This window comes from Pseudomyrmex gracilis, unplaced genomic scaffold (assembly GCF_002006095.1).
Source record: "Pseudomyrmex gracilis isolate BER0280 unplaced genomic scaffold, ASM200609v1 scaffold_2, whole genome shotgun sequence".
Lineage (NCBI taxonomy): Eukaryota > Metazoa > Arthropoda > Insecta > Hymenoptera > Formicidae > Pseudomyrmex > Pseudomyrmex gracilis.
The window spans coordinates 460,760-476,482 of NW_018020586.1; the positions used below are offsets into that span (position 1 = coordinate 460,760).

At 45.7% G+C, this 15,723-nt stretch overlaps 2 protein-coding genes across 2 annotated transcripts in view; both read right to left on the minus strand.

The window, feature by feature from the left end:
* Positions 1-13,350, minus strand: part of LOC109853937 — a 38,625-nt gene extending 25,275 nt beyond the window's left edge. Inside the window, exons 1-7 of the mRNA XM_020426534.1 lie at positions 13,146-13,350; positions 11,558-11,667; positions 11,104-11,312; positions 10,792-10,980; positions 10,544-10,687; positions 9,388-9,484; positions 7,485-7,649 (exon numbers count right to left, since the gene is read on the minus strand). Of these exons, the coding sequence (XP_020282123.1) occupies positions 7,485-7,649; positions 9,388-9,484; positions 10,544-10,687; positions 10,792-10,980; positions 11,104-11,312; positions 11,558-11,667; positions 13,146-13,324 (1,093 nt within the window). The 5' untranslated portion in view covers positions 13,325-13,350. The remainder of the gene's footprint in view (positions 1-7,484; positions 7,650-9,387; positions 9,485-10,543; positions 10,688-10,791; positions 10,981-11,103; positions 11,313-11,557; positions 11,668-13,145) is intronic.
* Positions 13,351-14,413: 1,063 nt separating this feature from the next.
* Positions 14,414-15,652, minus strand: LOC109854322 (UPF0545 protein C22orf39 homolog). Its single transcript, XM_020427283.1, has 3 exons — positions 15,224-15,652; positions 14,969-15,133; positions 14,414-14,899 (listed from the first exon to the last, which is right to left on the minus strand). The coding sequence occupies exons 1-3, from the start codon at positions 15,281-15,283 to the stop codon at positions 14,666-14,668; spliced, it is 459 nt and encodes a 152-aa protein (XP_020282872.1). The 5' UTR covers positions 15,284-15,652; the 3' UTR covers positions 14,414-14,665.
* Positions 15,653-15,723: the final 71 nt, after the last annotated feature.

The window sequence follows — 15,723 nt, forward strand, 5'->3', positions numbered from 1 at the left end:
GCTTGCTAAAACCCGGCTAATTATTTCGAAAGAGGCCACGCCCACAACGCGCGAAGCTGATACTCTTTCCAACGAACGAGGAAGTGTACCAGATGGCATACATCACGCCGGCCACACGCATAATATATATTTTTATACGCGTCTAGTGTCGATTAAACCACCACTCCCGCGCGGGTGACATCATCGCGTTTATTATCGCCGTAAGCACGAAAGCTCGCGCGCGTTACTCACCGCGCTCCGGTGAAAATGTCAGAAGAACGAGATGAGAAAATCCATTGCCGAGCGCGCGTGCGAACGCGCGCGAGACTATTCTTATAATTTTCCCGATGTCGCATTCCTAAATAAACATCCGCGATAGCGTCGCCGAAACGGAAGTCGTTAATCGCGTGTATTCCCAATAATAAAACTCTGTGACGACGATAAATAATGTGTATGACGTAACGGAATGATCTACCGTTCAATGAATTCATTTTCCTCCGGACGTCTTACGTTTTGTTTTTCTCGAAAGCGCGACGAAGACGTAAAGACCGTCCCTTTGACAATTGTTGCTCCGCAGTAATAAATAAATTCCAATTCTCAATGCCCGCAGGGAAATCGTATCTTAGACCGCCGGTCTGATTTTATACCGTGGTCATCTCCAAACCGTTGTAACCGTTTTATTGGCAGTCGCGAACATCTGCAAGTGAATTTAAAACAATCTTGAATAAAGATATTTAACGAAGAACAGGACAGAAATTAAGATCGGACTGTGAATATCGATCCTGATGAACGATTCTCGGAAATGTGAGATTTACATATCTCCGATAGCTTCTCTTTGAGACGTCCCCAGAGCTCGCACGACGTTAACCGGAATGTGCCAATTGAACGGTAAAAGTCTGGAAGTCGCGGGCGGGTATGTCAGGTATAGTTGTGCGGGTCAGTGCGCGCTGCCTCGAGGAACCGACTTTACGATACACTTTGAGAGCGGCCGTTCCCAGCGGATCGCTCTCTCGGAAATTGCGGGGTTATCGACCCTCTCTCGCGGGCGTGTTGCTCGTCCTAGGATACGAGAAATGCCTTTCAGCTGTTAAAATCCTTCAAACGCGATGGCAAACGCGCGCTCGCGCGACCCGTTCGTATTTTTAGCGCTCGCCCGCGGAGAGACATCGCGGAGAGGAAGTGATTTTCAAGAGCGTCGGGTTTCCTCCCTCTTAAACGTCTCGTCGTCGTTTCTCTGTATGTCTCTCCCGCGACAACGATACGAGATCGATGATCTCTCGCGATCTCGCGTTTCACACACGTTCCTCTCTCGCTCTTCGGAGTTTCTTCCTCCGAGGGAAAGAAAAAGAACCCCCCTCTCCCCCTACGCGCGTATAATTCCTTCGCTTCTCTCGTCCCGGCTCGTCAAAAGATCAAATTCATCCGGCGAGCAATGCGAGGAATGTCGTCGCGAAAGATACACACGAATGTCCCCGCTGCGTCGTGCGAATGTGCAGGAGGCTCTCGTCGCGCGCTATACTAAAATTGGAACTCGCTGGCGTCATAAGCGTAAAAAGCACGGGAGAAGACGACACGCTTCTCTCGAGCTTCACGCGGCACCGGCTCGCCGTGTTAAGGAGTTTTGTTTTCCACGTCCCGTATATAATGTCGGGCCCGATTATATCCGGCTTCGTTAGCGCCTATTCGCATCCCGGTCGTGACGGGAGAGTTAATGATGTGCGCCCCGCGCCGTCGCGCGAGCAGGGTGCCCGTGTCTCTAAAACAATGGAGAATCGCGAGAGATCACGTCTGTGATGGGCCAACGGCCAAGAAATGGCAGCGCGCACCTTTGAACTTGTCTTTCTTTTCGATTGTAGATTCTCCCGTCAGTTGATGGACCGGATTCGGTCCAATTTAAATCAGGACACAAAAAAAAAAAAATGTGGCCTCTTCAATTAAAGTAACAAGTTTCCTCGCTCGCTCGAAGTCGAGACATGTTTCTAATCCCACGCGACGAGAACAATCAAAACTGGATCCTGCAAATGTTTGATAACGTAACAAATTGAACGTCCAATTTAAAAAGTTAATTTCACAATCTGTGTAATTATTTCAATCGTTTCACAATTGAGCACTGGCTCGTAAATTTTGAATATTTATGATAAAAAAAAATGTCGTTTCACACATTTTTTTTGCCGCACGATATCAAAGAGTTTCGAGAGAGAGAGAGATATCGAGCGCGTTCTGCACACACGACGAAAGCCGAAAGTAGGAGGAGTCCGCGCGCGCGATATCGAGGGATTAAGACAGACGATCCTTCGGGTGATTCACCGGGTTTGCGGTCTGAGTGCTCCGACGACTACAAAACGATCGTCTTGCGGGCGCAGTTGCGAACCGCAGCGGTTCTCATCGCGGGAAACTCGATAGGGCGGCGCGATCGACGTTTCTCGATCGGAGTTTAACATTGACGAGAGGTTTCGGCGCTTTTTCGACGGTTCACGACGAAAAACGCGAAACCGATCGGTCTCCGCGGTCTTGGTTTCGAGCGCAGAAGAGAGAAAGAGAGATACATATATACCTACTTCCATTTATCCGTTCGCTTCGTGGCCTTCGACCGATCTTTTTGAGAACGAGGTTCGCCGCTGCCAGACCGGTCGTACATATACTCGATATTTTATTTTATTTTGTGTACGTGTGCGTGGAGAAAATAATCAGCACCGACCGATGTGTCTCGACCTCGCGCGGTGGCTGCGACGTTTCAAGTAATGATCTCTCGGCGCCGATTTTTCTTCGCTTCGACTACTCAAACCGCGAACTCCGAAGCTAATTCGCTCGTCTCTTTTTTTTTTTTTTTTTTTCTAGGGCATATATCGCGCGCGAAGAAGATTAATTTACAACGTTACACAACACTTGTTGTTTATATACATGCATCTAGATTTAGAAACTACGAAATAATTTGAATAAGTACGTTTTTACATTAAGATTATCTCGGCAAAAACAAATTATGGAATGAAGCAACGAAGAGCAAAGAGTGAGTCACAGTCTCGGTTCAAGATTCCGAGACGCGATTAGAGGCATGCGAAAATCCGTATATTTTTATCCGACATAATAGAACGTGTGACGTAAGTTGCTAATTTTTTTTCCGCGCGAATACAATAATAATAATAATAATAATAATAATAAAAACAACGTCGTCGAGATGACGTAAATCCCGTTAATCTGGTTGAAGAGAAAATGCAAGGGGAAAGGAAATTGCGATACTTGGCGTAAGATTTTTGCAATAAAATTTAACCGCGCTCCAATCGGCTCTCTCGAGCTAATCAACGTCGCGGCCAGGAAATTGGCTCTTCAGACAGTCATAATGAAAAGAAAAAAAAACAAAAGGGAAGACGGGAGTAAAGTCGGAAGGAACCACGAGCGAATCGGGTACGGCTCGGATAATAAGGCGAAGGACCTGGCGTAACCCAAATTTCACCTTTTGCGCGATGCCCTCGTGAATGGGTACCCTCCTCCCCTTCCCGTCCCGTCCACCTGGTGCACGTTCCCCTCTTTCTTCTTTATCTCCTTTGAGTACGCCTTTCCCTCCTCTCTGGAGCCTCGTTCACCGACGAATCCTTTCGAGACGAAGAAACGCTCCGAGCGTTTCGCTTCAGTAACCGCGGTCTTGGTTCAGCTCCTCCCGGATTCCTTTGTTTAATGCCTTATTGCGATATTTTAACGCCGTTGCACTGTTGCCATGCGCCGCGCTCTGGTCGCTCGCGCCGAGCCGGACCGCGAGAGCCGCGCGGTCGTCGCGCGTTACCGGGGTTTCAATTAACCGAAATTAAACGAAACCGGTTTCGTTTGGGTCGTTTTGTATTTACCGCAGAAAGTTGTAAAAGCCCAAGCCGAGAGAGTGTAATCTGCCGATAAAAGTAAGGTCGGAAACAAATCCCAATAATAACGCGGCGATAACGCGCCTGATCCTCCACCCTCTTGTAATTGAAGAATTGTCTCACAGTCGCTTAAATTCTCTTTATCGAAAACATGTATTATTCGAACACATGATTTGTAATAATATATTCCGTTCTTAATTAATTACGCAAAATAAAATTACATCCTAATAATCTCGCAACTTGTTATCCGAAGTGACGGGGAATTGACGATGCAGCAACTCATCGGTTGAAGATAACAGACGCGTGATCGTCGCAGATTTAGTTTACTTTCAAAACTTTATTAAGCCGTCACTCCGATTCGAAGAGCGTTATTTTCGAAATTACGTGCATCGCGGAAGAGATATCGTCGCGAGTATACCGCGATACACACGCGATGTGACAACGATGCGTCAGAGCGTGAAAGACTCTCCGACGTGTCGCGTCGCGTGTGTATTCTGGGATGCTGCGCAATCGGCCGCGAAACGGTCTCCTTTTTTCCTTCCCCCTTCCCCTTCCCCCCCCTCCCCGTAGTGCGCGTACGAGGAATGTGTCTTGGAAATCAATCGTAAACCCGCGTGTCGGAACACAAATTACCGTCGCGCAAGGATGAGAAACCGCGACTTGCGCGCTTTCCCGAATTAACAATTATGGGAACGTGAGACGCGGATAGGGATATGCGAGCAGCCGTGCGCGTTCTCTCCTCCGAAGTTTCACCGCACTCCGAATAGGCCATTACATTGGCCTTTACGCTTTTCAGACGTTGAGCGCGAACGAGAAGATCACCGCCTTGGCGTACGTTTGCGTCGCGCGTAATTCTAATTGTTCGTTCGAGCCGAGATTACGCTCCCCCGGCTGCCAAACAAATGCGGAACGATTTAATATCGCTAAGTCGTTTGTCGCAAATATCGTCGACGACAAGCGCGGTCTTCGTCTGGAGACGACAAAAATTGTTCACTGGGAATAGAAAATTTTCTACAACAGCGCTGAGTCGACGACTCCATGTTGTAAACCTGTCTGAAGTCGTTAAGACGGTGATTGTAAATCCTGATATTCTCGGTGATCGTTTTATAGTTCTGTAAGAAAAATTCTACAAACACGTTACCGTGAATCGCCACGCTAATTGTCTTTGATTAACGAATAATGCGAGATATCCCGGGAGAACACCGCCGAATGTTCTTTTAATTGCGACGTTGTTGTCGAGCGAATCGCAGAGATACACAATGCTCTTACGGGGGAAATAAAAAAAAACAGCCATTTTATATTTCGTCATTTCTTTTCAATTCAATCATTTTCTTTGGAGAGACATTTGGTTTGATTTTGCAAACCGCTCGCTATTGCGACAAAATAAACGCGACTGTTTCCGGCTGTTTCGCCTTGACACCTGGCAAAACCGCAAAGTCTCGACACAACGAGAGACTCCCCGAGACGGCAGTTATTTACGTAATTTTTAAAATTCCTTCACGTAAAAGCGCGGAAGAAAGATTACATCGGTACGGCGGATGGCGGCAATAATCGTGCGCTTCCTAACGGAGAGACATATTTTCGCGGACGGCAGTAGTATAGTACGGTAGTTTCGTGAGAGGGGGAGAGAGATATTTCCGGACTCCTTTCGACGAGTGTGTACACGGTATTAAGTTCGTCGCTGGGAAAAATCTTCGTTCCTCGACGACAATGGCCGGCCGTCGCCGATTACGCGGACTTTTTTTTTTTTTTTTCCCAGCCGGAGGGGAAGTAAAGAAGAAACGTCAAAAGTGCCTCTTCTGGATACGTTTCAGCGACGATTTCTATGCGCGTCACGCGTGTACGAGCGCAATCGCATGTCTCGTGCCGATGTCCGTGATTGGCGAAGTACTAATTTTCGTGTACAACGTTCGCGGATACGCGGCCCATGAGTTTCTCGATATTAATTACGCGAATTACCTTGAAGATCCTTGTAATTAGATAAAGCCGAACGCGAGGTAATTGAAAAACGTCGACGGACGACGAGATAAGTGGCGCAAAAACCCGATGATTTTCCACTGATAAACAATTAATGACGATCATGAGGGAGTAAAACAGATTTGGCACAGATTTGGCTACATATATATATATATATACATACATATATATTAGATTGCTGTTAAATTTGAAGCCGTTAACTATATTTATACATCACATTAGTCTGTTTTACACGTTGTGTTAATTAAAAAAATATATAACAACACACGCTTCCCCGCGCAACATCGCAAAGATTTCAAAATATTTTCAAGAAATCTGTTTTTTTTCTTTTTTTTTTATTATTAGTGTCAATATCTTCCGACTTTCTCGTGACTTTTTTTTTTTTTTCACTATCGTTATCGGCGCGTATCAGCGCGAGTTGATTGCGAGTCGAATTGCGACTTACCGGAGATGAGAGAGTAGGAGGTTTATCGAAGACCGATCGCTCAGGACTTCCGATAATCTCGCGGAAGAAGAACCTCCTCCTTGGGAGCACTATGAATCACTGTGAATCACTGAGTCACCACAACTTGAGAGACGCGAGACGGCGACGCGACGGGCGAAAAATCAATCGGAGGGAAAACGTTCCCGGGGAAACGGGCGGGAGAGAGAGACGGAGACCGACCGTGCAGACGGATGACGAGCGAGCGAATGATCGGAGGAGAACTGCTTGCTAGGCATCGAGACTTCTCGCTCGCTTCGAGGACGAAGGTAGAAGCGAGGCGAGCACCGGTGTGCTCGCACACATTCGGCGGATCATCCCCTTGGAAAAAAAAAAAAAAAAAAACCGCCGTGCACGGCGAGACGAGACGTTCCCGAGACAACGTCTCCGGCAACGAAGGAGGCGAAGGAGGAAATTCGATTTTTTGCAGAAGAATCGAAAATTTTCGAAAAAATCAACAAGTTGTTCACAGACAGAAAACGGCTTTTGCGAAAAACTCGTCGCGTGCGCGCACCTGCGCAAAAACGTGATCTCTCGCTCGCGCACCTGCTGCCTCAGGTGTTTCTTTCCGTTTTCTCATTTTATTTTTTTTTCTCGTTATTGCAAACGGGTGAATCAACGGGAATCGATCATCAATAGAGCGCGGAAATATCGCGGGATTTTATTTCGACTTAATTCCTTTGCGGCTTTCGGAAAACGTCGGAACGCGAGATAAGAAATCGCATCGTCGTAAAAACTCTACGCAAATCTTGTGTCGCGTCCGTTCCGGAAATCGAGAAAGCAGAGCATGACAAGACCGCGAAGAGAGCGACTGGATTATGTGCGAGGAGATTCGTCTTTTCTAGTACAAATTCTTCCGACGAGAGAACACACAGACACCACGCACGCACCATCGTTTCCTCTACTTTCTCGTGTGTATCGTTCATGTTGTTTGCGATAAGACGATGGAAATATTACCCTTGTGTCGACGCGCTTATCGTTTAACTTATGTCATATTGATCGACGCGTATCGCGATAATACGCAATTCTCATTGTTTTTTACACAATTCTTAGCATCTATTTTTAGAACGTTTTTAATTCTTATTATTAGTTTCTAACGTTTTAACGTATGTAAACATACTTGTTTATAAATTACTTTTTTATTAAAAATGTCTTGCCATTTTTTTTTTCGAAAATTTGTAAATTGTTGTACTTACGCGGATTTTGCTTCACTTGTCTGTAAACGCGTAACGCCGCGGTCCTCGGGTCCACGTAGTCCCACAGTCCGTCGCAGGCGATTATGAGGAAATCTTCGGTGCCGTCCAGATGCACGCATCGGACCTCGGGCTCGCCGCTGATGAACGGTTTGTACAGGACATCGCCTGGAAAAGACAGACAGATATAGAGAGAGAGAAAGAAAATTAAAGAGAAAACGACGACATAGCGCACACGCTCCGCTGTGTGAAGAAGAGACACGCGCGCGCGCGAGCGCGCACGAGCACGGACGCTAAAAGCGTGAACGCGAAAAGCGTAAAGGAATGCTCAATTCCGAAAGTATGTGATTAAGATTGAAGTCCGAGGTAACTGTTTTACGGTTTGCCTATCGGCGCGGCCGTAATTCAGATATTTTACACGTGAAAAAACCACGCCACGCGGCGCGCAATTAACTATAATTAACTGTTTAATGAATAGCGCGGCTAATTTGAATAACGACGCGCGCGAAGTGCACCACCGCCGCCGCGCGCTTCCGGTTATTATGAATCTGAATCGCCGCCGTTTTTCTTTTCTCTCCCCGTCGTCTTTCCGAGGTCCTTAATATGTACACGAGAAGAAAATATCATCACGCATCGTGAGCCCGTGTTATCTCTCTCATCTGTCATAATCGTTATTAATCTCAAAGTTCCAACCCGCCACACAGTCTTGAGTTTTGTTTTCAAAAACTCACGAATAAAATCGGAAAGTATTTTTTTTATTAACAAAAAATCACAAATACCGCGTGATAACAAAATAACTTTGAGAATCGTCACATAGGTCTGTGAAAAATTTGCTTTTAAGTAAATTCTTCCAAAAAAAAAAGGACAGAAGATTAATAAACTTGATACGCGCTGATAAATGAATAAACATTGGAAACGCGGGCCCCGCGAATCCCCTCCCTTACGCATCTTTTTCTTTCTCTTTCTCTCTCTCTCTCTCTCCAAAGAATAAGCAAAACTAATTCCTCTACATTATTCTCGTAATTATTCCGAACATGCGATTGCGCGAGCCACTCGGTAACGCGCACCCGGAGCGTAACTGCACGTAGTATTGTGTCAGCGGGCAAACGGAACCCAACAGGATACCCGACACGCGGCTAGAATTTTTTGCTTTCCTTTTTCTGTCTCCGCGTCGCCTTAAGTCGCAGTTGGACACGAGGCACGACCGGCGCCCGTCCTTACTTGGCTTCTGCTAAGAGAGAACGCGATCCGCGTTTCGACACGAACGAATATTCGCGGCGCGACCGCGATCAAAACTCCAGATGTTCTTTATACTACCCAAGCTTTTAAATAAAAATTTCCTCTCTTTTCTTTTTTAAATTACAAAACAGAACGATAAAAAAATAACATCGGTATTTTCTTCACTTTTCTTCAGTGAAAATGTACATTTAGATTAAATTTTCTTTTTGCACGTAACTTTACGAGAGAAAGACTTTCCGATAGATATATCTCTGACAAATGCATAGAGAGTCACTTGAGATTCTGCGGCAGAGGAATTATTGGTTTGCTCGTATTCGCGAATTCCTCACGGAATTCCGAACGACATACGTGCGCGTTGCTTATACCGCACATCACGATCGACCGGCGCGTGTCGCTGTCTCCATCTGTACGTTAAATTCGTACCGTGTCTTCTTCGACGCGGTGAAGACCGGTTGGTAAAAATCGGAAAAGACACATTGATAAAAAAAAACAAATTTTTGTTCGCAAAAACTTCATCTTCTCAAAGAAAACTTATTTTTATGACATTTTACACACCTCCGAGTATTCTGCCGCAGCAACAAGAAAAATCATATATACACAATTTTTATCATTTTTATATGACACCTGTTGCAATTAATATGCACAATAAATGTTTTGCGAAACTCACCTATCGCTCTGGATATGCTCAGAAATCCGTTCACTCGCAAAACCCCCATGCAATGAACGACGGCTCCTCCCATGTTGGTGATCCGTTCGGTCTCGTCCTGAAAGAAGTTTATCATTCAGTAAATAGGACACGTCTAGTTGCGCCTGTACCTTGCCTCGATAAATCCTTGTCGCGTTGTCAATAAAAGTATTGTTCGAGCGTAATGTAACTAGGCACGGAGTCAGCACACATGCGTCAAAGAGTGTCGATATATCGAGACTTTAGGATTTGCGCGACTCGATTGTTTGCGGGAGAACGTCAGTCATATTAAAATTATTAGTTCAAAGATCGAATCTCTCTTCTCTCTTTTCTCTCCCGACCATGACTGTAATCGGAACGCAGACCGACAGCGACAAGAGATTGCTGCAATTTCAAAACTACGAGGAATACTTGGATTCCCTGGTGACTCCCTTAGACATCTGCTTTCTCAGAAGCGGCAAAACCGCGCGTCAATTGGCCGAGCTCGGTTATCGCTGCACCGGCGAGACTCTGAGCGAGAAGAGCTTCTATCGTCGCTTGCGAATCGTGAGGGATCTGGTGTTGCCCGTTCACCGACCGTACGAACTCGCGTCGGAACACGAAACGCCCGACAGCAAATTGATGCGGGAGCTCGCGCTGCGCGAGCGATCCAATCGATTGGGAATTCTGTCGACCGTCATATTCGTTCACCGTCTTACGACGCGATTGCAATTCGAGGAATCGGCCTACATCGATTTCGCCGACCGGCTCAAATCGGAGAACTGGCTGCCGTATTTTCGGGGCGAGAGAAAATTATCGCCGCTCAAGACAGATCTCGCGTACTACAATTGGAAAATCGGACGGACGTATCTGAACGAGACGCGCAATTACGTGCCGATTGTGAATCCCAAGTGCGGTTTGTTGTTCAAAAATATTCACGACCGACAGGTGATCACGGTCGATCCGGCTGTCGCGTCACCTGGCGTGCAGACTACGCGTCTGCGAGTACACTGTCCGTTTTACGAACACGTGATTCTGTACGATCACGTGATCAGAAACAAGATTCTGCAGAAAATCTGAGGAGTTTTCTCTTCAATGGATTACATCTTGCGTTTTATTGTATTTTATTGAAAAAAAAGAAAAAATTCAGTTTACTCACTTCTCGCGTGGGTCGGTGCGGATTCACCAGGTTCATCACCTCGCCTCTCGAGACCAGCGACGCCATGGAATCGCCCACCCAAGCTATGTACAGTTTTTTATTTATCACCAGCGCGCACACCGCGGTGGTTCCGCCGTTCAATTTCTGCAGCAAGAAAATAACAAAGTGAAGATTAAGTGTCGCGTCAGTAAAATTTGAATCGGCAAACTATGAACAAGTCGCGCAAAAAGAAATACAAATGACCTTACCTTGATATTCGATTTCTCGATAAATTGCGCATCGGTGGTCAGGAAAGCGTCGCGTAACGCTTGTTTCGGATCCGTGGGATAATGAACGCTCTCGACCAGATACTGATGTAAATGCGTCGCGCAGTACGCCGCTGCGTCCTGTCCGCCGTGGCCGTCGAACACGGCGTAGTAATTCGCGACAGTATCGTCCTGCAGCAATGTTATTCCGTTATCATCGGAACATCGAATAGTTAATGAACTTTCACCGGAACTAAACGGAAAGCGTATCTATTCGCGTCGCGCCTTCAAATGAAACGCGTTTGAAAACGTTACCTGAATGTTGAAAACGGTGTGCAGATCGTGTATGACCACGTGACGATCTTCCATTTTTCTCCTTAGGTTTCTGATGGCACCGACCGCGACTTGCGGGGTCAACGGTGAAGGCGGCGGAAGCAGCGCCAACCTGCTGTTATCTAAATATCGCCTGCAGATCTCGTTCACTTCGTTCGTGACGGCTTGCATGAGCTTCAAGGGCGCGTACGCTGCGAAACAAATTGATCGATCGAGAACATTTGTAACTGCGACGTATCATCATCGAATTAAATAACTCGGTCACACGAACTACCGCTTCGCGATTGACGGTACAAAATTTATTTCGATATAAATCTCTTCGAAACGTTGACATTTCTAATTTTGTTTAATATGAAAAGAATATTTAAAAAGTTAAGATAATTTGTGTAATTGCTTTTGCCGCTGTTTAAATTTTGTGCAAGTCTGCAAAACTTACTTTTTTCTTGCTGCCTCAACCCGCAGATTTCCGGTTGTTTCTTGCATGTCGTTTTGATCGCTTGTATCACGAGATGCACAATGTAGGACTGCAAACTTGGCGGACAGTATCTGAAACCAAACCGCGTTTCTCTCGCGTCAGTACATATCGTCTTTTCTTACTTCTCAGAAATGTTTGTACGGTGTCGTTTGCACATTGTTTGAATGAACTTTGCGAGCGCGTCCTCTTGTTATTTTTTTTGCAACAAGAGTAAAAAAGCAGTTTTAAACAAAATTTGCGAGATTCCAAATAATTGAAGATAAAAAAAAAACAAACAAACTTTTCCAACAAATTTTAGATTCAAACGTAAATAACAATCTTTTCGCAAAATTACCGTGTTTTTTAAATCGGTAATTTTTGTTTACATTCAAAACTCGTAAACTCGAAAAGTGAATAATGCGACAGAATGAAAGGAGACGAACAAAAAACGGAGAGAGAAAAATACCGAGAAAAATAATAATAAAACTACGAAGCGCCGGAATTCACGCGTTTGAAACGCGTTTGAGGAAAAGCCCGTCCTATTTTTGTTCGCGACGAGTTATCTCTCTCGTTTATCGCTTATCGTTCATCGTTTGTCCTTTCCGTTCCGAGTAAATGCAACGACGACGATTGTCTCCCGACGACGGTTTCGCAGATAAAGCGCGCGGAAGTTGGATTTGGATCTGCGCGACGCGATTCGACCGCTTTCGCGCGCCTTCGCAGAATTATGTTCGAAAGGACAAATTGCGCCGGGGCGAGTACCTTTTGCGCAACTTACACGTCGTCGTCGTCGTTCCATTACGCGCGCGCCCCAAGTTTTCTTCTCGCGTGATGCACCGTTCAACAATGCGTAACTTTTATGCGTGCTGACTTTTTCGCACTGCGCAACGATGTTTCTCGGCGGAGAACAATGCGGTTTTATTGCAGTTTTCGAAGAGTTCGCAACACGCTACACTTTCTTGTGTGTTGGACGTCGCACGTATGTTGTACACACACGTAGGCAGAACATATATATCGAGTTTCTCGACGAAACAAAATATTTCGCAACTTTTGCGCTTTTTCTCGGCGTTCAGAAAATAGAATCTCGTTCCGCGGTTCACGCCAATTTCGTTTCCGAACAAAATAAAATCACGACACGGATTTTACTTCTCGACTTCCCGCAAATCAAACCGCCGAGTAAACATAGATTATCAACAATCATCTGTTAACATGTTGTTGGTTTTTTTTTTTTATCTAGTTTTATTTGTCGAGTGATTTTCCGACAAGCGATATCTGTCGACAGATACAACTCGAGTTAAAAAAAAAAATAGAAAGCACTTTGCGTTTCTGTTTGCTGATTGTTTTTGCAATCTCAGTTTTAAGAAATCGTATGCGTCAAAACAAATAATTCGAATAACCGTTCCCGGTGATGCTCGCGCGCTCGATAAAACGCGATGTCACGGCAATTTCGGCGGAATGTCAAACGCGCTAACACACCCACACACACACACACACAAACATACAAACATACACATTCAAGCGCTCATCCCACTCGTGCGATGATTAATCCAAACAAACAATACTCGCTTACGTCTGATTGAGGTACTGCAGCGTCAGGCGGATGATCTCACCGACCAGCTCGGTCTCCTCGATGTCGTACGCGCTCACCTTCACCGGCAGCTGATCGTCCGGATTAACCCGGGCGACGAAGTCGGCGAAGAATCGCGAATACTCGCCGAGATAATTGCCGTCCACGCAGTCCATGGCCATTGTCGTGGTTTCCGCGGCTCTGGCGAGGAGGAAACGTGCACACGTGCAGGTGACGCGCAGCGCGTCGACGCCGCGCTATCCGCTGCTGTTGGTGCTGCTGCTACGCGTTCCGCTCCGACGACGCTTACGTGTGTGCGGCGGGCGCGAGTCGATAATACCGCTGCCGTGTCGTCGAATATCCCGACCGACGACGACGGATCCGCCGTCGTTGTTCTCCTTCGAACGTAGATGCGGCAACGCGATTGGAGATGCACGCGCGATATTTCGTTTACAGGTTACGTCATTCATTCAAGCAGCGGCCTCTTCTCGCGTGCACTCGTATATGACGACGACTTGTTGTTGATCGCACGACGCACACGAGGAACTTCTCTCTCTCACGGAGTTACGCTTCGCTCGCGGTCTCTCTCCGCGTTGCGTTGTATAGTGCGTGCGTATCTACGCGCGGTAGGTAGGTAGGAGTAGTAGTCCGACACACAACACAACAGAAAAATCGACGGAGAGGGGGAAGCGAGCGCGCACAGACGCGCGACGTTCAAAAGAACCGACTTGTTCCACTTGCGACGTCTAATGCGCGAATCCTTGTTTTCGTTGCGTGGAGCGACACACTTGGCGCGAATCGACTTGGCGCGTCTGGAAGAAAATCAAGAAACTCGTCACGGAGATCGGTAACGAATATACGCAATCGACGAGATTTCGCGCGAGGAGGAGTGCCGATAAGAGCCGACGCGCGTCCATCAAACGGTTTCAAACGGTTGAATATATTGCGCGCGTGCGCGACTAGCAACGTGCGCGCGCAAGCTTCAAATGGGCGGCAAATCGCAATGTTTTTCACGGAAAATAAAATTGCGTTTAAAAACAAAAATAATTGAAAAAAACTCGTCTGAAAATGCTTCTGGCACACGATGAGACGAATTTTTATAACCTGACGTATTTCGACTTCGAGCTAAGATTTTTGCTTGGGATTTTTTTCTTGGTAAGGTAAGGTAACCTTGATAAGGTAACTGTCCCATTGACTGGACATTTATTTAAGAACTTAATAAAAACAAATTCTTAGAAATGTAAATATCGAACGCAACAATGTTTTGATTGTTTTCTTAAGATGGTTTTAAACATTGATTTCTAACTTTATACAAACAATTTGTTGTAATTATTTCTTTTTGATACGCGATACGTGTCTGATCATTGGGACAAGCTACCTCGTGAACGAAAGTTATTCGATAAATATCACAGCGTGTTGCAAAAACTTAACGTTAACAGATACACATATTGTACGGGATATAATAAATATAAACATGTATTTACACGTTATGTACCTAATCGCTCCAATCTTATCTACGGTTGTTATAATATAGTACATTTCGAATCAAGAGCGGAAACCACACCGTCTTCCATTTTGCCCTTCATTTGCTGACTTCGTATGTGGAGATACGAATTCTCGAAATCCTTTTGCATCCACTCGGGCAGCGGACTGTTCCAGTTGTCCGGAGGTTTTTCTCTCTTTTCCCAGACGTTGTTCGCGTAGTGGGCGCGTAGTCGCTGCAACCTACGCTTCTTCTCGCTCTCGATCAGCTGGTCCTGCGTGTGAATTTTCATGCGTTTTATCATCTCGACGCGTCGTTTAGTCAATTCAATGTATATACTCACGTATGCCTCGTCCGATTTGTACTTTTGCCACTGATAACAATTGCGATAATCCGTGTTCCACTGGTTGCAATCCAACGTTTCGCCGAAGATGAAGTACTGATTGAAACGAGCCCTCAAGCTGGTGCAATCGTCGTACTCGTCCTTGTACACCAGACACGGTCTTATCTAAGGAAACAATTGAACAAAAGTTGCAACACACACGGTATATATGCGATAACGTTACGTACACAGAAAAACGTTAAATAAACAAAATACCATCCAGTCGTCCGGGTGTCGCGTTTGCTCCGTTTTTTTCTCTTCTTTCTCCTCGCTCATGTTTGTGAAAATTTCAGTCTTCGGTTGTGTTCGCGTATGTAATTAAAAATCCTCGTTAAAACAACGCTATTCTTGTCGCGCACACGTGACGAGCGAGAAAGTCGCGTGAAACACGCATCGGGAGACAGGTTAGGTTAGGTTATAATCGCAGATTACAATGCATCATCGCATGTTATACAATCGTTTCCCTCGACGGCTTGCTCGGAGAAACGTTTTTTCAACAAAAACTTGTTCAAGTCTCTTTGTTGACAAAACTTGTTATTGTCTCTTGTTTTTCAACGTAGTAGCCGCTACGTGCGCGCGACGATTGTTTCATCGACGTTCGTGTTCGCCGCGTTGTATCGTTGTTTTCCGCGAAAATTTTTCAAATGTCGCAAATCACGGGGGAGAGGAGAGAGGAAATTGGAGCGTTGCCAACTTGACTGGCGGAAAAAAAATAG

Coding starts and splice junctions, on each gene's coding strand:
- LOC109854322 (XM_020427283.1), bottom strand. CDS start 15,283: ATGAGCGAGGAGAAAGAAGAGAAAAAAACGGAGCAAACGCGACACCCG. Junction 15,134..15,223: donor GACACCCGGACGACTGGATG/GTATTTTGTTTA, acceptor TTGTTTCCTTAG/ATAAGACCGTGTCTGGTGTA. Junction 14,900..14,968: donor ACAAATCGGACGAGGCATAC/GTGAGTATATAC, acceptor ATTCACACGCAG/GACCAGCTGATCGAGAGCGA.